A 21565-nucleotide genomic window follows, 5' to 3' on the forward strand; every position below is an offset into this window, starting at 1 on the left:
TAAATTACATTAAAACCAAAAGAAATACATTCTCTAAATTCATCACTCCTCAGTTATTTACTACACTTTACTGTTCTGACTCTTTTTTTTTTTTTTTTTTTTTCTGTTCTGACTCTTGACATTATTTATATCTTTTGGGCCTTTCTGGTAACAGTGTATTACTGGATGTTTCTCCTCAGCTCTGCATTTAGTGGCATCACATTAGCCTTGGATGGAAGAATTTATGCCACAGAAATTTGCCGACAGTATAAATCGGAGTTTTGTTTTCTTTGATTGAGAGCCAGTTGTTAAGCATTTCTCAGCACAACACTGACCACATTGGTGGTGGTGGTCTTGTCAGAATGTGTTAGATTATGCAGATGAAAATCTACTTAAACAGATTTGATGTAGATATTTTCAAAGATGGAAGAATTGTCCCTGTCAACTATGTTAATTGATTCATATATTCACTAATTGTCATCATTACAGTTTTCAGTCCCCATATGGATTGCTGGATATAGTAGGTCATGCCCTGTCCCTGTCCCCTCCATTTGTAGCCTTTGTTACCTTAAGGACTCTAGTTTTCCATTTATATGTTTAAGTACCAACCTACCGGCTTAAAAATGTAAGCTTTTAGCACTGCTCTCTGTTCCGTATCCTTCCGATGAAAAGGGGAGTTGGGTTGCAGCACAGGAGAGAAATTCAGAAGGGGAATGTTGAAGTAATGACTGCAGTAGGAGAAGAGGGAACCTATTTCCCTGGCCACAGGCGCTGGCACCCAGGACCACAGGGCTGGCAGCTTCTCCCGGTGGCTGCAGCCTGGGATCACGGGCAGGCGGCTTCTTTGTCTCCCAGGCCGCAGCCAGCCTCAGGCCCTGGGGCCCAGCTTCTCAGTCTTCCTGAGGACATGGGGCGGGCGGATGTGGGGCAGGCAGCTTCTCCAGCCGGCTGCAGATTGGGATCACGGGGCAGGTGGCTTCTTCGTCTCCCAGGCCAGCCAGCCTCAGGTGCTGGAGCCGGACTTCTCTGTCTCCCCTGACTTCTGTGTCTCCAATAGGCCTGGAGCAGCCAGAGCCGGGATGCTTGCATGGTAGCTGTGGTTGCAACACAAGTATCCTGGCTCTGGCCTCCGCCATCTTTGTTGGGTTAATGTGCATATCTCTGGATGGGTTGGTGGGCGTGGCTTGGGTGTAGCAAAGGTACGGTCAATTTGAATGTTTGTCTATTATTAGGTAAGATGGGTTATGATATGAATTAATCAGATATTAATTCTGATCCCAAAATCCATACTCTTTCCGTGTGGCATGGTGCTAGTATCTGAGCTGCATTTATTCATTGGGCAAATGTTTGACAGGTGTCTGCTGTGTGGGTTCCAGCTGTCATCTGGATACATTGTTCCTCTCTAGTGCCTTTCCTTCCTGGCTGGTGAGCCTTGCTGTCCTGGTTCTCTGAGCTGATACTCATTAGTCTTCTGGGCTGACTCTGATTCTTTCTGTCTTCTGAACCATTGCCACCTGCCTTGTTTGCATTTGACATGTGGTGACCTCACTCAGGTGTCCACGGAGCCAGATTTCCAGTCAGGCTGCTCGGTCCTGTTTGGCCCCCAGTCCTGGCACAGACACTTGTTTGAAGTGCCCCAGCTACACTAGCTCCTTCCCTTTGCCCCTTGCAACCTGGTTCCAATCTTCTTTCTCTGAACTCACCAGGGCTCCAGTGGCCTGTTGAGTCAATGGGCTTCCTCTGGGGTTTCTCCCACGCCAATTCTTTCTCACCAGTTTCCATGATGTTACGCATTCCTGGTTTTCCACCTTCATTTCTAACAGTTCTTTTCTCTTTTCCTTTGATCAGATTCCCCTTTCTTCCTAAGCCTATGGGTTACAAAAAATTGTAGGCTTTTCTCTAAGACTTAGTTTCAACCTCCCTACCTGTCTTCTGTGTTTCTAACAGTTCACCCATTCTCAAGGCTCTAGGAAAGTGTAGACACAGCCAGCATTTTAACATCACGGCTTACAGCCCACCTTTACATTCCTAGTTTCAGTTCTCTTCCTCGCTCTAGTACATGAGTGTCTCCAAAATCCACAACCCCAGTTCCAGGGGCTCTTGCTATCCTTAGTAGTTTCTTCTGATGCCTGTTCAGGTTAAATCTCATTCTGTTCCTTTTTCTGGAAGCCCAGGCACATCCCGGCCTTTCCCCACGGCACCTGGGACAGCACTGCACTGTGCATTCACATGGCCGTCTCTCTCCACGGGCTGTGAGCTCTAGGTCATGGGTCTTCTTCTCCCAGTGCCCACACAGGGCCTGGCCATGATGTGTGCTGAGTCGCCTATGAGTAATTGGAGAGCTTTCCCGATTTTCTGATCCTGAATTCTAAGTCACTTTGAATTCTCTTGTAAATCTTTTAGTCCTCAGAGGGAAGGCAGGGGAGGGTGGGTGGGAAGAGACCAGCCAATGAACTTGTATGCACATATGCATAACCCGTGGACATGGACAATGGGGTGATGAGGGCCTGGGCGTGGGGGAGCAGGGGAGACAAAAGCAGCTGGAAGAGGTTAATGGGGGGAAAGGAGGACCTATGTAATACTTCCAACAATAAAGATTTTTTTTTTAAGTTACCATTCTTTTTTTTTTTAATATATTTTATTGATTTTTTACAGAGAGAAAGGGAGAGAGATAGAGAGAGTTAGAAACATCGATGAGAGAGAAACATCGATCAGCTGCCTCCTGCACATCTCCTATTGGGGATGTACCCGCAACCCAGGTACATGCCCTTGACCGGAATCGAACCCGGGACCCTTCAGTCCGCAGGCCGACGCTCTATCCACTGAGCCAAACCGGCTTCGGCCCAACAATAAAGATTTTTAAAATAAACCCTGTTTGTCACCAAGTCAAATTGGTTCTTTATGTTATGGCTCTCAGTGTCCCTTCTGTTCTGTTGCTGTCACTACACTCACTCAGACTCTTGCACTTTCTTTCTTTTTTTTTTTTTTAAGTCGTGAGCAGTCATCTGATTTATAAAAAGATGTAACAAAATTTTAAATGATACAAAATATCATTTTCAAAACAACATCAACATCATTTTCAAAACACCACCAGCCAAGACCGGTTTGGCTCAGTGGATGGAGCGTTGGCCTGCGGACTGAAAGGTCCCAGGTTCGATTCCGGTTGAGGGCATGTGCCTGGGTTGCGGGCACATCCCCGGTGGGGGATGTGCAGGAGGCGGCTGATCGATGTTTCTCTCTCATCGATGTTTCTGACTCTCTGTCTCTCTCCTTCCTCTCTGTAAAATATCAATGAAGTATATTAAAAAACAAACAAACAAACAAAAAACACCACCAAAAAATGAGTGTATTTAACTGTTCTCAGCTCATAACAGTAAATGTGTGAGTGGAGCAATAACGCATGTTGTAGCATGTTTACTAAACCTGCAGCAGAGAAAGTTGGTTAAAGGAAAGCAGAGAAACTTTGTCTTTTAAGTATCAGAACCGAGGGGCTCCATAAGCATCTGCATCCGCTCAGTGTTGCACCTGTGGTCAGACATGTACATGATGGGCACTCCAGGGATCTTCCTGACTCTTCGTTTAAGGTCCCAGTCAACTGTGGCCACAATATAACATCCGTGCTGAGTTACTCTCCGTACCGAGCAGTCATCTGCATAGGTTCCTGTGTGTGTGCACGGTAATCGTTCAGAGCTTGGATCCTTGGCGATCCTTAGAGCCACTCGATACTTCTGCCCCAATTTCTCAGTTTCAACCATTACACAATCAGTTATACAAGGGATACACTTGGCATAGGGACATCCATCATTGACTGCACTGAGTCCAGTCTGGCCTTAATGGAAAAGGGGATAAAGTTGGTATCCACCTGGATGTGGTGAGGTGGGCCCAGCTGTGCGTTATTCGGAAGAATACGCAGGAGGGGTGTTGGGGGACTACTCTTTCTTTGAGTGCACTGGGATCTTTCTTTTCTTTCTTTTCAGGTTTTAATCTAGCCTTTTCTTGAAGCCTCTGATCTCTGAGGCTAAGCATTTGCTTCATGGTCGCATACTTCCTTGTTTTCTTTTGCTTCCCATGTTCACGCCGCACTCTTGTTTCTTCTGGAACCACCCTCTTGCACTTTTTTACAATGAAAATATCCCCTTCTTGGTCCCCCTGTTCTGACTCTCTCTTGTCAGATAAGTCCTATGTTTCCCCAGTAAGAATAATCTAAAAATGTTATTTCTATGAGGATCAGGTTTAAATTCCTTATTCTGATACATCTCTTGCAACTTCCTCATCATAAAACAGCATTCTTTCATCATTGTTCTCTTATCACCAGGTGCCAGATAGACCCATCTTTCCCTCCTCCTTTCCTTCCACCATTTGTCTAACTTTTACCCTTTTTTAAAAAATATGTTCTTATTGATTTTTTCTAAATATATTTTCTTTGATTTCAGAGAGGCAGGGAGAGGAAGAGAGAGACAGAAGCATCAGTGAGAGAAAATCATTGATCGGCTGCCTCCTACACACCCCACAATGGGGACTGAGCCCACAACCTGGGCATGTGCCAACTGGGAATCGAACCATGGCCTCCTGGTTCACAGGTCAACACTCAACCACTAGCCACCATTATTGACTTTTTATAGAGAGAGGAAGGGAGAGGGGGAAATAGAAACATCAAGCACTTGCCTCCCATCCATACCCTGACCGGGGACCAAACTTGCAACCTGAGATTTACTCTTCTTTTAAGATCCATCCCAGATCCCATTTTTCCCAGGAAGCTTTGGTCCTGAACAATGTCTTCCTTCTTTGACCTGTTACTGTTAATTATTATACTAGAGCCTGGTACACAGATTCGTGCACCAATTCGTGCACCAGTGGGGTCCCTCAGCCTAGCCTGAGGGAATTGGCCCCAAACCGGCTCTCTGACATCCCTCAAGGGGTCCTGGATTCTGAGAGGGGGCAGGCCAAGCCTATCGGGGTCGGAGAGGGACCACGGGAAAGCTCCAGGGCGTGTCCAGCCCATCTGGCCCAGTCCTGATTGGGGCCCAGTCCCAAGCAGCAAGCTAACCTACTGGTCAGAGTATCTGCCCCCTGGTGGTCAATGTGGGTCATAGCAACTGGTTGAATGGTTGAACAAATGGTCAGACACTTAGCATATTAGGCTTTTATTATCTATACTAGAGGCCCGGTGCACAAAAATTTGTGCACTCGGGGGGGTCGGTCCCTCAGCCCGGCCTGTGCCCTCTTGCAGTCTGGGACCCCTCGGGGGACAACCACCTGCTGGCTTGGGCCCGCTCCCTATGGGATTGAGCCTAAGCTGGCAGTCAGACATTCCTCTGGCAGCCCGGGAACCCTCGGGGGATGTCCACTTACCAGCGGGGAGCAGGCCTAAGCTGCAGTTGGACATCCTTAGCGCTGCTGAGGAGGCGGGAGAGGCTCCCACCACCACCACTGTACTGGCAGCCGTCAGCCTGGCCTGTGGCTGAGCAGAGCTCCCCTGTGGGAGCACACTGACCACCAGGGGGCAGCTCCTGCATTGAGCATCTGCCCCCTGGTGGTCAGTGTGTGTCATAGTGACCAGTCATTCCCAGTGGTTCTGCTGTTAGGGTCAATTTGCATATTACCCTTTTATTATGTAGGAGTGCCTGGCCAGCCTGGGCGAGGGACTAATGGCTGTTTGCAGGCTGGCCACAGCCCCTTCAGGATGGGGGTCCCTCCCTGGGGTGCCTGGCCGGTCTGGGTGAGCGGCTGAGGGCCATTTTCAGGCTGGCCACACCCCCTTCAGGGTGGGGGGTCCTGCTGGGGTGCCTGGCCGGTCTGGGTGAGGGGCTGAGGGCCATTTTCAGGCTGGCTAAGATCCCCAGCGGGGACCCTCACCCCATGAGGGTGTGGCCAGCCTGGGTGAGGGGCTGATGGCTGTTTGCAGGCCAGCCACGGCCCCCAGCCACCCAAGCTCCCAGTGGAGGCTCGCTGAAAGCAGGTATCTGGGATTTATTTGTCTTCTTTTTTTTTCTTTTTTTCTTTTTTATTAAATCTTTATTGTTCAGATTATTAGAGTTGTTCCTCTTTCCCCCCCCCCCCATAACTCCCCTCCTCCCAGTTCCCGCCCCACCCTCCACCCTCACTCCCCACCCACTGTCCTCATCCATAGGTGCACGATTTTTGTCCAGTCTCTTCCCAAATCTCCCACACCCCTTTCCCCCCCAAGAATAGTCAGTCCATTCCCTTTCTATGTCCCTGATTCTATTATAATCAACAGTTCATTCTGTTCATCAGATTATTTATTCACTTGATTCTTAGATTCACTTGTTGATAGATGCATATTTGTTGTTCATAATTTGTATCTTTACCTTTTTCTTCCTCTTCCTCTTCTTAAAGGATACCTTTCAGCATTTCATATAATCCTGGTTTGGTGGTGATGAACTCCTTTAGCTTTTCCTTATCTGTGAAGCTCTTTATCTGACCTTCAATTCTGAATGATAGCTTTGCTGGATAAAGTAATCTTGGTTGTAGGTTCTTGGTATTCATCACTTTGAATATTTCTTGCCACTCCCTTCTGGCCTGCAAAGTTTCTGTTGAGAAATCAGCTGACAGTCCTATGGGTATTCCCTTGTAGGTAACTGAGTTTCTTTCTCTTGCTGTTTTTAAGATTCTCTCTTTGTCTTTTGCTCTTGGCATTTTAATGATGATGTGTCTTGGTGTGGTCCTCTTTGGATTCCTTTTGTTTGGGGTTCTCCGCACTTCTTGGACCTGTAAGTCCATTTCTTTCACCAGGTGGGGGAAGTTTTCTGTCATTATTTCTTCAAATAGGTTTCCAATATCTTGCTCTCTCTCATCTTCTGGCACCCCTATAATTCTGATGTTGTTACGCTTGAAGCTGTCCCAGAGGCTCCTTACACTATCCTCGCATTTTTGGATTCTTTTTTCATTTTGCTTTTCCCGTTGGGTGTTTTTTGCTTCCTCGCATTTCAAATCATTGACTTGATTCTTGCGCTCCTCTGGTCTGCTGTCGGGAGTCTGTATAATATTCGTTATTTCAGTCCGTGTATGCTTAATTTCTAGTTGGTTCCCCAATATAACATCAAGGGTCTCATTAGTTTTCTTGTAGATCTCATTAAGTTTATCGGCGGCTTCTAAACAGTTCTTGAGAGACCTTAAAAGTGTGGTTCTGAACTCTATTTCTTCCATTGACAATTTTGTCCTGTTTCTTTGTCTCCGCATTTTGTTATGCTTCCTTGGTGCACCCCCTTGTGGTCTTTGTTCGAGGTCTTATAGTTAAACCTTGACTGTTGTAGCTAATCCCAGGGAGGGTTTGACCTCCAGGCCAAGTGGCTATGAGAATCAGCTGTGTCAGCAGTGAGAGAACTTCTGTCCTCTAGGGAGGTGCTAATCTAGCCTTTGCCTGAGGCTATCCAGCAAATGCCTCTGTGCAGGGCTTGGGCGGGGCGGGTCGCACAGGATCAACAGGGTGGGCCGGAGAGAGCAGTTATGGCGGCTCTCAGTCCTGTCCCCAGGGGCTCTGCCTCTCTGAGTCCCAGCACCCGCTGCAAAGCTCGGAGAGAAAGCTGCACTCGCTCTGACCGAAGCCAGACAGTCCCGCTTCTCCCGTTTGAGTCTGGGTCCCTAAAGACTCGTCCGGATCTGGTGCTCAGAGTCTGCGACTCCCTCCCGATTGAAAACAACAACCGCGCCCTCCGCTGCCAGCCCGCTCCGCGCACTCCGCACCTCAGAACTTGACTTCAGCACTGCGCCTCCTCTGAGTGTCCGTATGCGTTTCTCTTTCCTCCTAGTTGTAGGACTTCCACTCAGCCAGCGTTCCTGTGGTTCTGGGTGATGTCCCTTCCGTTTTTTGGTTTCACTTTTGAAGTAGTTGTTCAAAGCAGCAAACTCCGGCGTTAACCTATGCCGCCATCTTGGTTCTCCCCCACATCTGGTTTTAGAATTGCATTATTGATCATGAGTAACGTGAGTAATAATATTACTCGAGTGATGCCCAACTCTGGCCGTTGTGAGAGAAAAATATTTGAATTATGCAATTTTTTGTCTCTGTCCTTGCGTGTCACCCAAAATGAGTTCGCGTGTCACCTCTGACACACGTGTCATAGGTTCACCATCAATGCTCTAGGGCATGGAACTTGCATATTGAAAACTTAATTTTTTTTTTTTATTGATTTCAGAGAGGAAGGGAGAGGGAGAGGGAGAAACATCAATGATGAGAGAGAACCATTGATTGGCTGCCTCCTGCACGCCCCCCACTGGCGATGGAGCCCACAACCCAGGCATGTGCCCTGATGGGAAATCGAACAATCCTTTATTGTTTCCCGCATCCCAAGCATCCTCTTGCTTTCTTTCCTGCGTTTCCTTCTGTGCTTTCTCAAACCCAGGACCCTTCAGTCCGCAGGCTGAGGCTCTATTCACTGAGCCAAACCGGCCAGGGCTTGAAAGCTATTTTAATGGCAACAATAGGAGCAAGGCCATAGTGTCTGTCTCTCTCTCTCTCTCTCTCTCTCTCTCGCTTCACCAACATGCCTGGCACAATGGAGGGCACATTGTCATGTTGGAATCGAACGAATAAGCTTTTGGGAGGAGCTCATTAACCTTGTTGGAGAGGTTTGTCTGTTTTTCATTGTGTGGGATGTAGCATTGATGAGCCCTAAATGTCTTTCAACTCCCAGGATCTACGATCTTCCAACTCAAACAGGCACTTGGCCATTGCCCTGTTCCTTGCCAGAGTACTGTCCACTTGCCCGCCCTCCCTCCGCCTCTCGTTGGTCCGTCCCTTTCCTTCCCGTCCCCGGGCGCCCTTCTCTCATGCAGATTGCTATCCTATCCCTCAATCTGAATCGGCAATGTCTCTTGCCTTCACCCGCTGCCTTTGTCGTTTCCCGCCATCCTCTTGCTTCCCTCCCAGCGTTTCCTCCTGTGCTTCCTCCGACCCACGCGCGGCTGCTCCCGCCGCTGCCCGGTCTGTCCCTCCCGCTCCCTCCTCCTCGGCTCTGCTGCGGCGGTGCCCCTCCTTCCCGCGCTCCGACTGCCGGCCGGAGTCGGAGCTCGGAGACCTCTGAACCTGCCTCCATTGGCTGCAAGGGGCTGTCACTCTGCAGCAGGGGCGCATCTATTGGTCGGGATGGAGGCGGGGCCGGACCTGACTATAAAAGGCGGGGCCGAGCGGCGCGAAGCGGGAGGGTACAGACGGGCTGCGACCTGGCCGCTGACCCGGGTGGCGGTCCGGCGGGAGCGAGCGGGCGCGGGCGAGGAGCGGAGGCCCCGCACTGACGCTCCTCGCCTCCCGGGCAGCCGTGCCCAGCCCGCAGCCCCCGCCGTCGCCCCAGGCCCACGCCGCGCTGCACGTGCCGCCCGCTCCGTCAGTCCGCCCGTTTGTCCATCCGCCGAGATGAGCGAGGTGAGCGGCCCAGCGCCGGGGGCTCCCGGGGGGGAGACGGAGGGTGCTCCGGTCTGGGGGTGGGGAAGGGCACGCCGCCCGGGCCGCGGAGACCCTCCCCCTCCCGGCTCTGCGAAGGGGCTGGAGGGGAGGGAGGCTTTGAGTCCCCGCGCGGGGCCGCCCCCGCATCTGCCCCGACGCTGCCGGGCGCCCCGTCACGGCCCTGACTCCCGCCTCGGCCCGGCTCAGCCCCGAGGCCGCTGGCGTCCGCAGCCCCTGGGGCCTGGCCGGTGGCGGGAGAGGCCCCTCCGCGGAGCTGCCTGCAGCGCTGCTGACATCGTGGGTCCTTTGTGAGGCTCCCCGGCGCCCAGCCAGCCAGCCCAGCCCCCAGCAGGTGTCCTCTCCCGCGGAGCACTGCTCGTCGGTGGGGCCATGCGGCCGCGGGAACCTCTCCGTCCCGAGTCCAGGGCCTCCCTTCCCGGATCTGGTCTGGCGGGAGCACCCAGCTGGGGTCGGCAGCCCTTCCCAGCACGGGTCTCCTGCAGCCCGCTCTGAGCCCGCACACTTCCCAGCTGGGGCCGTAGGCAGGTCACGCACCTTTCTGCGCTTCCTGCCTTTAATCTGTCCAGTGAGGACAGTGCTGGCCGTCCTGATGATTAACTGAGCTCATACTACAAAGTACTAGACAGCACCTGGCACAGAGCAGGCGCTCAGGCTAGCTATTGTCATTTTCTCCATTAAAAACAATATTTTAGAGTGTGACAGGAAACTAGCACAAGGATTCTCCAGGATGCGGCTCGTGAAGGGCCAGCCGCCTGGAGCCTGGGCTCAGTGCAGACCCACCTGCAGGGGGAGCTCTGCTGTCTCCTGCGAAAGCCGGTGTCCAGGGAGCCAATTAGTGCCAACGGCTCTGTTGTCCTGGTTGCCATGTCCACTAAGCTTCTCCTGGAAAATGCAGCTACTCTGGGGGCTGGAGAGGACTAGGGCAGGCTCCAGTCCTTCAGCTGGTTGTGGCTGTGCGTGCGCGCACTCATGCACCTTTTAAAAAGAAAAGAGCCCTGGCTGGTTTGGCTCAGTGGATAGAGCATCGGCCTGCGGACTGAAAGATCCCGGGTTCAATCCTGCTCAAGGGCACGTGCCCGGGTTGGGTTGCAGGCTTGATGCCAGTAAGTGGGGGGTGCAGGAGGCAGCCGATCAATGATGCTCTCCCATCACGGATGTTTCTATCTCTCTCCGTCTCCCTTCCTCTCTGAAATCAATAAAAAATTAAAAATCAATCAATCAGTCAATAAAAAGAAAAGAAAAACAATGGTTCAAATTTTCTTTTCTCTTGATTCTTTCAGCCCTAATATGAGAAGAGGTTTTCTTTGTCCTCTTTTCACTGAGGTCTGGAGCTCAACGCCCCTTCTAGTGTTTCTAAATCTGTGGGTTGCAATTTAAGCCATCCCCTGGGAGTCTGTGATCTGAAGGCCATGTCACCGGAGCTGGTGGTTAGCCTGTGCTTTTTTGGGGACGCGCACAGCCTCCTTGTAGGACACACTGCAGAGGCTGACATTAGGGTGGTGTTTGGCGGCGTGACAGGGCTGCCACGTGGCGAGGAAAACAACGTGGTGGTGTTGACGGGAGAGTGGTCTCGCTCAGCAGCCACACTCAGTAGCCTCGGTCAGGAGCTCAGTCAAATGATGAGAGTGGCAGCCTCGGATGGGGACTAGCTGGCAGTGTGTGCAGGGCTGTCCAGCCTCCCAGGCTGCCAGAGTAACTGACTCTAACTAGCAGTTTACCATAGAGCTGCCTCCTACTCCAGAGCTGAGCCTGGCTTCAGGGATGAGTATTTATAAAATCCAGAAGCAGCCACTTGGGTGCACACAGAGCCCAGCTGTCACTGACCCAGATCCCCAAAGGGCCCTGCTTCCTTAGGGGCCAGGACCCAGCCTGCCTTCCTCCTCTTGTGAAGTGTGATGAACAGCGGAAGAGCTATCCAGAGCCCTGGCCTCCAGGGAGACTCCAAACCGCCTCATTCCCCTCCGCCCAGCTGCAGGGCTCTCCTCTCACAGGCTGGAGCAGCCGCGGGCCGGATCTGGCCCGTTTAAAATGAATAAAACTATTGAAATAAAAGACCGTACCCTTTTATGTAATGATGTTTACTTTGAATTTATATTAGTTCACACAAACACTCCATCCATGCTTTTGTTCCGGCCTCCGGTCCAGTTTAAGAACCCATTGTGGCCCTCGAGTCAGGAAGTTTGCCCCCCCCTGGGCTGGAGTGTGCAGCCCGGGAGGGCCCAGTGCACTCGGACTCTGGTGTAAGCTTCACCTCCCCACCTTCTTGCTTCAGAGAAACTGCGTGAAACGAGAGGTCTTAGGTTCTCTAAAGATTCCCATTTCAACTGAAGAAGTGGTCTCCAGACTCAAAACAACTAAGAGTGTAGGGATTCCGTTGGGGCTGCTGGGGAGGGTCTCAGCTCTGCTTTGCCTTGGTGGCTCTTTGCTGTCCCTCAGCCCTGCAGTAGAGCCACCCCCTCCACCCCCCTGTGCGTGTGTGTGCGTTCATGTGCTTGTGTGTGTGTGTGCACACGTGTGTGTGTGTGTGTGTGTGTGCCGCGCTCATGCTCAGAAGGGCTGCGGGGACTCCTCCAGCTTGTCTGCATTCACAGTTGCCGGCAGGACTTGATTGCTGTGAATCGCAATCTGCTTTTACAGTTGAATAACTTTTCTCTGGTTTCAGCGAAGGATGAGAAGGGGAGATGCATTCAGTCCCTGGGGGCTCTTCCCTGTCATCCCTTGTCGTGTGATGTAGCTCAGCTGCTTAAGGCATAATGGCAAGTCCTGTGATCCTGTTGGTTCCTCAGCTGTGAGGAGCTCAGCTGGAGGAATCTGTTGGTCCCGCCTGTTTTGACAGCCAGGGGCTGCAGGAAGGGGAGAGCTTAGAACTGGTATTCCCTCCGTTATTGTTCCGCTGATGTCCGTCTAAATAATCAGAATGGGGTCTTACGCTTAGGGGATCACACTCTCTCCTGTGCTTCTCTGTCTGAGGCTGCATGATGGGAGTTTGCTCAGGGTGACATCACCGCGTTCTGTCTTCTGTGAGCCAGTTGTTAGAACCCTGGTAGGGGCGTGGAGGAAATCCAGGTTTCTCTCTCATTGGTAGTTGTTATTATCATGGCTGTATTGGCCACCTACGACTGGGATGCCTTTCGCTGCTGGAAACATCTGTCGTCTGAAGTAAGAGAAACCAGAACTCAGTCCCCATCCCGGTGTCGGCTTTAGCTGCTTGAGCAGAAGCCTCTGGCTAGTACAAGTGGGTGACTTTGCCACCCTGTGACCTGGGAATACGGACAACTCTTTCCCAGCCACAGCTGTGATCAGTTCTCTACAGGGCAGGGCCCTGAGGAACGTGGCTGGGGTCCAAACGCACAAACCTGTTGCAACTCCATGTCTGTCTGTGGAGGGTCCTAGCTGATGGGGGGAGGGTGCAGGGGGAGAGGAGCGAGGAGGGTCAGGGCAGTAATCTTCTCTAGGGAGTTATTCTATGAAAGTCTCCCCGTTTTCTTTCTATTTATCTATAGTTTCAATTTGTCTTTCATTAGTCTATTTTATCTTTGACAAAAATAAATTTAACTTTGCAATCATTCTTCAGGGTAGAAATACAGGTATATCTTTTACCAAGAAAATCTCAAATAATATATCAAAACACTTTAGTGATATTTTAGATTTGTTAAGGAGCCCTGAAATCATCTGGTCCAAACTTCTCATTTTACATATAAGGCAACCAACCCAAACATATCTAAATTTACACAGTACCTGAACCAAGACTAGGGCAGACTGCTGACCTCCCATCCCAAAAGAATTTTCCATAGATTTCTTTATCTCCAGTGAATACAGAATAACTTCATTAACATGCAGCTTTTAAGGGATATATTATAAATACTTCCTATAGGAAGTCTAAGCAGTGTGATTTAATAAATGCTGAGCAGGAGGATGGAGGAGAGCGAGCCACACAGAACGGTGTCCATGGGCGGGCACATTTGGCCGGATGCGAGGCTGGGCACCTGCTACCCTTCCTCACTGGGTGCCTGGTTCCTTTGAAACGGGTGGTGAGCGTGCCAGGGTGGAATCAGCGATAGGAGTGAGCGGAAGGGGCCGGTGGGGCCCTCCTGCCCTGGTGCTTCGTTCCTGTCCATCATTGTTCCCAGAGCAGCAGAGCCGCAGGGACCAGAAGACAGGCTTTTTCCGAACAGCAGGAAGCATTTGACGTGCAGGTGTCTGCGTAAAGCTGGTGTACCCGGTGACCAAAGGCTGGGCGTGAGGTCCTCCGGCATTTGGCCACTTGACTTCCAGGGAGACCACAGGCTTTGGGGAGAGAAGCCTGGGAGGGGAAGAAGAATGCCCTAGGCTGGCCGAGCAGCAGCAAAAGCCTGTGGGGTTTCGCTAAGCGCATGATCTACATCCCCCTCCAGACGGCCGGCCAGCTGGGCAAGCGGCTCCCTTTCCCCGGAATGACTCTCCGGCATGAGTGAGCCAAGTCAGAGGCAGATCCAAAACCACTTCTTCAGAGACCTGGATCGCTGCAGGCGCCTCTAGACAAGGCCCCAAACCTCGCCCTTCTCACATCTCTCCCTGAAGCCTGACCGTTGTTTCAGTGGGGCTGTGGGGGGGTGGGGGGTGGAAAGGCTGGACCCCGAGGTTCCCCACCCCCACCGCTGGCTGTGGTCCTTGGTGCTGCCTCCCTCCCGCGCCGAGCCCTCCAGCTGAGTGCTTTCAGGGCGCGGGGGATCCGTGCGTCTGTGTGGGATGTCAGGGCGGGTGGGATGCGCCTGAAGATTACAGTCGGGGAGAGGCTTTGGCACCATTCCCCGCCCCCCCCCCGCCCCCCACGCTGTGCGCAGAGCACCGCAAATAACCGCTCATTACCCTGCCGCAGGCCCTGCTGGGGACGGAAGGGCTGTTGACTCACTGCCTCCCTGAGCCAGCAAGGCTGAGGGACCTGCCTCTGACGCCGGGGCACAGGGTGCGGTGGCTGAGGGCAGAGGGACAGAGGGACAGACCGGGGGCTGGGTCTGCAGTCCTCATAGGAGGCATCTGAGACAGAGGTATTTGGGTTTTATTCCATGTATTGGGAGAAGAATGTGCACCTCATTCTGTTTCTGTTCTGACCTGAGGGTGACCTTGAGCGAGCCTCTGGAGGTGGCGGACGCAGGCTGTGCAGGCGGGGGCGGGCCTGGCCCCAGCAGTGCTCCAGAGCCAGCAGCAGGGCTTCCGGCGCCAGCGCCCAGCCTCCCTGGGTCCTCTGGCTGTGACCTTCACTTAACATGGGGGAGAATGTGTCAGCAGGACAGAGGGCCCCTGCTGGGGGCAGGGAGGCAAAGTCTCCTGTCTCCCTTCACCTTCTGCCTCTCAGCAAGCAGGGAGCTTACAAAGCCTCAGACTCCCGTCGGCACAAAGGCAGAAGGGTCTGTGGGCTCGTGGTTAGGATTTTTAGAATTCAGGCTCTTGTTACGTTGCCCTGCCCTGGGCTGCGGGACGGGATTCTGAGCGTCTGTTCATCTGGACAGAGCGATGCTGGCAGCGCGGCTGGACTGTGTGGGTGACGCGTTTTCATCGCACGGCCATCGAGCTGTTCCGTGCAGAGCAGGGCCCTGCTGTACGGTGGGGCGACGTGCTGCCTCATCCTTGCTGCTGCTGCTGCCAACGCCCGCTGACCCCCCTTTAAAGAGTACCACGGGCTCAGGAGGGGGAAAGCTGGGTGGGTTACCTTCCCCAGGTTAGTTCTGACTTGCTGCTTGGAGCAGAGGGGGTGACACTATCTTGCCTCTCCTGGCGACAGTGGTTGCTGAGGCAACACCATTAAAAATACCAGAGACAGCCTGTAACCGGTTTGGGTCAGTGGATAGAGCATCGGCCTGCGGACTCCAGGGTCCCAGGTTCAATTCTGGTCAAGGGCATGTACCTTGTTTGTGGGCACATCCCCAGTGAAGAGTGTGCAAGAGGCAGCTGATCGATGTTTCTCTCTCATCGATGGTTCTAACTCTCTATCCCTCTCCCTTCCTCTCTGTAAAAAAATCAATAAAATATATTTACATATATTTTAAAAATAACGGAGACAAAGAGAGTCGGAAGCACAGCTGGAGGAGCGGCAGGACCAGGGGCTAGAGTGACGGTGCCTGTTCACCAGCAGTGGCCACAGGGAAACAACACCTAAGCCAGCCAGGGGCAAACTACGGCCCGCGGCCGGATCCGCCCGTTTGAAATGAAGAAAACTAAAAAAAAAAAAGACCGTACCCTTTTATGTCATGATGTTTACTTTGAATTTATATTAGTTCACACAAACACTCCACCCATGCTTTTGTTCCGGCCTCCGGTCCGGTTTAAGAACCCACTGTGGCCCTGGAGTCAAAAAGTGTGCCCACCCCTGGCCTAGATCCTCTGCTCTGACTGTGCAGGTGCTTTGCCAAGACAATACTGACAAAGTGTCCTGAGGCAGGGGTTGACAGACCATCTTTATCACAAAGGTGAATGGCACAACTTGGTCAGGGGAGATGGTTTAAGTGCTCCGGAGGGCATTGTGGGTAACTGGGGTTTCTTCTCTTTAAAGCACTGTTTTCTGACCTCCCGGTGACCTCTAACATGTAAGCCTGATGGAGCTGTGAACCCTTGGGGGCAGAGAGTAGCTGTGTCGTGGCTCCATGCCGGGTCAGTGATCTCAGGGGAGACTCAGGAAGGGGCCTGGCCGGGTGGGCAGAGGCAGAAGGCTGGCCTGTGGGGTTCAGTCGGGACACGCTTTCCTGCTTAGCGGGTCTCACAGCTGGCGGGCGTGGGAAGGGGAGTAGAGCTGAAGAGAGGGGAGGTGTCTAGAGGGGCTGTGGTGAGAGAAAAGAACGGATGGATTAAGGGAACAGGCTCAGAGTCCAACAGAAGGAAACGGTTAAAGCAAGGACTAGAGTCAGGGATGTGCTGGCAATAGAGTGCTGGACTTGAAGTCAGAGATCATGGGACTATAGAATGTGCCTCTCTGTCCCCCATGAACCCACCACACCCAGGGTTTGCTCCCACCTCCCCTGCACCTTCTCTTGTCAGTGTCCCATGATCTCCGCAGCAAGCCCAGTGGTCAGTGCTCAGCACTCCTTGCAGCACAGGCCTGCAGGTGGGGCGGCCCTCCTTCTCCTGGACGTGTCTGCTTCTCGTGGTTTCTGAGCTCCTGCGTCTCCTGGCTTTCCTCCCACCTGACGTCGTTTCCATTTTCTTTATTGATTTTTCCTCATTTCTGTAACCCAGGGGTCCTCAAACTGCGGCCCGCGGGCCACATGCACATACAAATATTGTATTTGTTCCCGTTTTGTTTTTTTACTTCAAAATAAGATATGTGCAGTGTGCATAGGAATTTGTTCATAGTTTTTTTTTAAACTATAGTCCGGCCCTCCAGCGGTCTGAGGGACAGTGAACTGGCCCCCTGTTTAAAAAGTTTGAGGACCCCTGGTGTAACCTCTAATCACTAAATGCTCCAGGACTTGACCCTTTTCTCTTCTCTATCTGCTCTATTTGAACTCACCCCGGGTGGTTCATCCAACCTCCTGGCTTTAAACGCCATCCACATGTGAATGGCTGCTCATTTCTCTCTGCAGGGCAGACGCTTCTCTCTACCTCATCTCCAATACCCAGCTGCTTACAACAGCCTCGCCTCTTGGATAGTTAGTGGGCATCTCCGATTGTCCAAGAGAAGCTCCTGGCCCTCTCAGTCTCCTCCTGGGGCTCCTCCATCTTGGGAAATGGCAACTCCATTTTTTAAAGTTCCTCAGGCCAAATGACATTCTTTGGATGTCATCCTTGACTCCTCTCTCGCAATGTCTCTTATCCAATCAATTAATCAACCAATTACATTACTCATAGCTTGAAAATATACCCAGAATCAAACCACTGCTCATCTCCAGTGCCACCGCGCTGACCCAGGCTGCTTCCTCTCCTGGGCCCCTTTTATGCCAACTGCATGTCATCCCCTCTCACTTGTAGTGAAAGTAAACTCCTTAGAAAGACTCGTAATGTCCCCTCACACAGGCTAGTCACCCCCCTCCCCCAACCCGACCCCCAGGCCCCTGAGAGCTCTTGTCTGGACACCACACCCTGATCCTCTCCTTCAGCCCTTGCTGGCCGCCGGCTCTCAGGCGCTGCCTGAGCACTTGGTGTGGAGCCGTAGTTCCCCACATCCACCCGCACCCCTACCTCCCTTCCTTGCCTTTCTCTGTAGCACTTAGCACCACTGACATAATACCTGTGTTGTTTGTTTTTATTAATTTTAGGGAGAGAGAAACATTGATGTGAGAAACATCCCATCAATCAGTGCCTCCCAATTGCACCCCAACTGGGGATCACCGTAACCTGGGCATGAGCCCTGACCAGGAATCAAACCTGTGACCTTTCGGTGCACAGGATGACCTCCAACCAGCTGAGCCGCCCGGCCAGGGGCTGTTTTATTTATTTATTTATTTATAAATCTATTTTATTGATTTTTCACAGAGAGGAAGGGAGAGGGATAGAGAGTTAGAAACATTGATGAGAGAGAAACATTTACCAGCTGCCTCCTGCACACCTCCTACTGGGGATGTGTCCGCAACCAGGGTGTATGCCCTTGACCGGAATCGAACCTGGGACCCTTCAGTCCACAGGCCGACACTCTATCCACCGAGCCAAACCAGTTCTGGCCCATTTTATTTATTAATCTTTACACTAGGACAGTGATGGTGAACCTTTTGAGCTCGGCGTGTCAGCATTTTGAAAAACCCTAACTTAACTCTGGTGCCGTGTCACATATAGAAATTTTTTAATATTTGCAACCATAGTAAAACAAAGACTTATATTTTTGATATTTATTTTATATATTTAAATGCCATTTAACAAAGAAAAATCAACCAAAAAAATGAGTTCGTGTGTCACCTCTGACACGCGTGTCACAGGTTCGCCATCACTGCACTGGAATGTAAGCTTCACGAGGGCGAGGTTTTTGCTTTGTCCTCTGCAATTTCCCTGACACCAATAAACACCTGTTGAATGGATTCTGATGACTTTCTACCTCTCTGATCTCAATACCCACTTTTTCAAAAGACTAGGGAATGCGCCTCATAATAGGAGGGCTGGGGCGTGACGAGGGTGAGTCTGAAGGGGATGGCACCATAATACTGCCATGAATGTCTAACATTCTGATTTTTCTTCCCAGCTTAACACCAAAACATCCCCAGCAGCCAACCAGGCACCTGGCCCAGAGGAAAAGGGTGAGTGGGCCTGGGCTGGGCAGGTCACAGAGCAGGTGAGTGACACCTGGACATGAAGACAGGCAGGGCTGTAAGTCTGGAGCCCTGAACGCGGATAAGGGAAGAGAGCACTGGGTTGGAGCTACTGTCTCTATAGGCTTCCTGCCACGTTTCCCCAGGAAGCACACCTCCCAATGTTTACTCTCTGGTTTTAGAAACTGGCTCTGGAGTGGTTGGAGACAGGCCCAAGACAGGAAGGAACTAATCAATAATCCAGCCACGGTCTTCATTGGAAGCTGAGGGACAGCTGGGGAACACGATGAGCTCTGGGGTTGGACTGTAGGTTCGGGAACAAGTGGTGAGAGGCACCTGTGGTCCTGGTGCAGGCGCAGCCGAGCTCCCCGGGGCCTGGGTCCCTGCCTCTGGCTCCAGGCGACACTGGGCTTTCTGAGGGCTGGCGGAGGCCACAGGGAGTGGGCTTGACCTCTGCATTTGGGGCCTGGAGGAGGGCTGGGCGGTGCAGGGTTACTCACGCGGGAATCTCACCACCTGCAGGGGAAGCTGGCAATGCCAAGAAGGCCGAGGGGGGGGAGGAGGAAGTGGACATCGACCTGACAGCGCCGGAGACAGAGAAGGCTGCCCTGGCCATTCAGGGCAAGTTCCGGCGATTCCAGAAGAGGAAAAAGGACCCCAGCTCCTGAGTGCCAGCCTCGCCCTCCCCACTCCACACTCCGCAGCTCTGGCTTCCGTGCGCCTTGTCTCTGTCCGTCTATCCTGGGTGGGGACCGTCTGGCCCTCGGGCCGTACGAGGTCCACAAAATCATTTATTTGGTCTGGCCCTGCCAAGGCATTAGGGGTGAGTTAATTAAATGTTTGATCAAATATAGCAGGCTAATTTTTAAGTTGATAGTTTTGTGTGGCTTGTGAATGATGCTTTAATATCCAAATGGCCCACGGCAGAAAGAAGGTTCCTCACCCCTGCCAGCCGCTCATTCAGGCCAGTCTGACCCTGACCTGCTATTTTCTGTGGCTCCTCAGGCATCAGAGCAGCAGAGCATGAGGAACAGAGGACAGGGGGAGAATTCAGCTGGCAGCCACTTGCCTGAGGGTGGGCCAGCTTCTCCTTGGGCTACGCCTCCTTAACCAGTTCCTCTGCCCTGTGAGGTTGAAGTAGAAGAGGCTTTGAGGCTGAGGGCCCTTCCCCCCCCTACAATGTGGGGGGAGGGGAAATCTTCAGAGTCGGGTGCCTGGGGGGATACGCACTATCTGTCTGTCGCTACAACAGTCCCACTTCAGGTAACATTCCCTCACACCCTCTGCGCTGCCTCCACTTCCTGCTGCGCCAAGCACGGGAGCCCCTGGAGACCCGCGACAGCCGCGTTCACATCCGTGCCCGCTGAGTAGATGAGTCCCCGGGACGCAGGGGGACTGGGCCAGGCCAAGGGTGTTGCCTTCACCATCAACGCTGGGGCGGGCAGAGGCAGGGGCGTGGGAGCTGGGGGAGACGGGAGGAAGGACAGTGAGAGGGATCTCTGAGGACACAGGCTGCGGCCAGGGAGAGTGCCTGCCCCTAGCCCCACACCTGGCCTCCCCAGAGGCCATGCAGACCAGGTGACCCCTGGAGCGCCCGCCTGCCCCGCCGTGGAGTTGGGACAGAAGGGAATAGCCACTCGGTGAGGTTTTAGCTGTTTCACAATTATAGAAAAAGCAACAGCCCTCCAGTGGAGTCATTTAACCTCTACTTCCGATTTTTCTTGGGAGGAGTGTGAACGCTGGCCCCAGGGAGGGCAGGTGCCTGAGCACTTTCTCACTAAAGCCCACCTCCCGGCCACCGACCTGCCCACACCCTGCTTCACGCCCACACTGCTGCCTCCCCACCCCGGCCTGCTGCTCCCCTTCCCTTCCCCTCCAGCCGAGGGCACACCCGTCATCTTGCTCCCTGTCCCCACGTGACCTGTCCTAGCTGTCCCTGCTGCTTTGCCCCCCCCCCCCCCCACACACACACACAACTGTTAAGCAAATGTAGTGGAAGAAGATGACTGGGCCTCACTGTAGACTTTAAACCATGAATTAAATAAAATGATGGCTTTCAAATGAGTTTACATTGTTGAGACTTGAGCTTCGTACCTGGAAACCAGAGCCATACGCAGGAAGTGAAACCACTTAACAGCTGTGAGCAGGGGGCCAGGCAGGCTGTGCCTCCGCCGGGCTGGGCGGATGGAGCTGGGCACAGGGAGCCCCTGTCACTGCGCCTGCTCCTGTCCCCTCGGTCCCTGGAGGGGTGGGGAGAGCAGGGCTCCTGCGGGGACAGGCTCCGGTGGGCTGGGGCTGGCGGAAGGCAGCGGGGGTCTGTCACCAGCCCCTCCGCAGGCTCCACTGCTCAGGGCCGTCTGGTGCGGAAATGTTTCCCCCACACGCGTGCTAGGGCCAGGGTGTGGCCGCAAACACAGGCTCGGTGGGGAGAGCGTTCTGCCCTGAGAGAGGGCTGGGCCTCCTTTGCAGAGCCCGAGGCCACGCCCAGCAGGTCCTGAACCCGCCTCTCGGCCCGCTGCTCCTCCTGGGCCCTGGAACCCCTTTTCTCTCCTGTCCCCCCCGTTCCTACCGCTGGAGACACACGATCCTGAATACCAATCGCCAGGACTTGCTCGAGCGCCTTATTCTGTGAGTGTAACCTGCTACTACGGGTCAGCAGAAGAGACGGTGCTGGAAAGTCCCTGGAAAGCACGGGCGGTACCACCCTGTCGCTCTGATCTCCTGCGGTTTCCGCTGACGCGGGTGGCGGAGCTGGGTGTGCAGCCCTGAGGAGCAGGGGTGCTGGGGTACGTTCTCAAGCCCAAACTGGGAGAGGATCCTGGCAGAAAGTCAGGCCCCTGAAGGGACAAGGTTCCTGCTTCCCTGACAGCCTACTGCCAGGGCCTGGGGTCGGCCCCCTCCTCCATCGGCCCCAACACAGTCAGCTGTCCCACGGGCCTCTCCCATCTCTCAT

General features: G+C 53.0%; 1 protein-coding gene and 1 pseudogene across 1 annotated transcript; one reads left to right on the forward strand and one right to left on the reverse strand.

The window, feature by feature from the left end:
• Nucleotides 1–3456: 3456 nt before the first annotated feature.
• On the reverse strand, nucleotides 3457–4041 carry LOC132221194 (rRNA-processing protein FCF1 homolog; annotated as a pseudogene).
• A 5083-nt stretch (nucleotides 4042–9124) lies between these two features.
• On the forward strand, nucleotides 9125–20676 carry PCP4L1 (Purkinje cell protein 4 like 1). The gene is made up of 3 exons (XM_059674202.1): nucleotides 9125–9361; nucleotides 18546–18600; nucleotides 19135–20676. The coding sequence occupies exons 1-3, from the start codon at nucleotides 9353–9355 to the stop codon at nucleotides 19278–19280; spliced, it is 210 nt and encodes a 69-aa protein (XP_059530185.1). The 5' UTR covers nucleotides 9125–9352; the 3' UTR covers nucleotides 19281–20676.
• Nucleotides 20677–21565: the final 889 nt, after the last annotated feature.

The sequence above is a fragment of the Myotis daubentonii genome, chromosome 18 (assembly GCF_963259705.1).
Source record: "Myotis daubentonii chromosome 18, mMyoDau2.1, whole genome shotgun sequence".
Taxonomy (NCBI): domain Eukaryota; kingdom Metazoa; phylum Chordata; class Mammalia; order Chiroptera; family Vespertilionidae; genus Myotis; species Myotis daubentonii.

What these genes read in the sequence shown, in the direction of transcription:
- PCP4L1 (XM_059674202.1), top strand. An exon ending in ACCTGGCCCAGAGGAAAAGG is followed by an intron (nt 18,601 to 19,134) that starts GTGAGTGGGCCT and finishes CACCACCTGCAG; the next exon opens with GGGAAGCTGGCAATGCCAAG.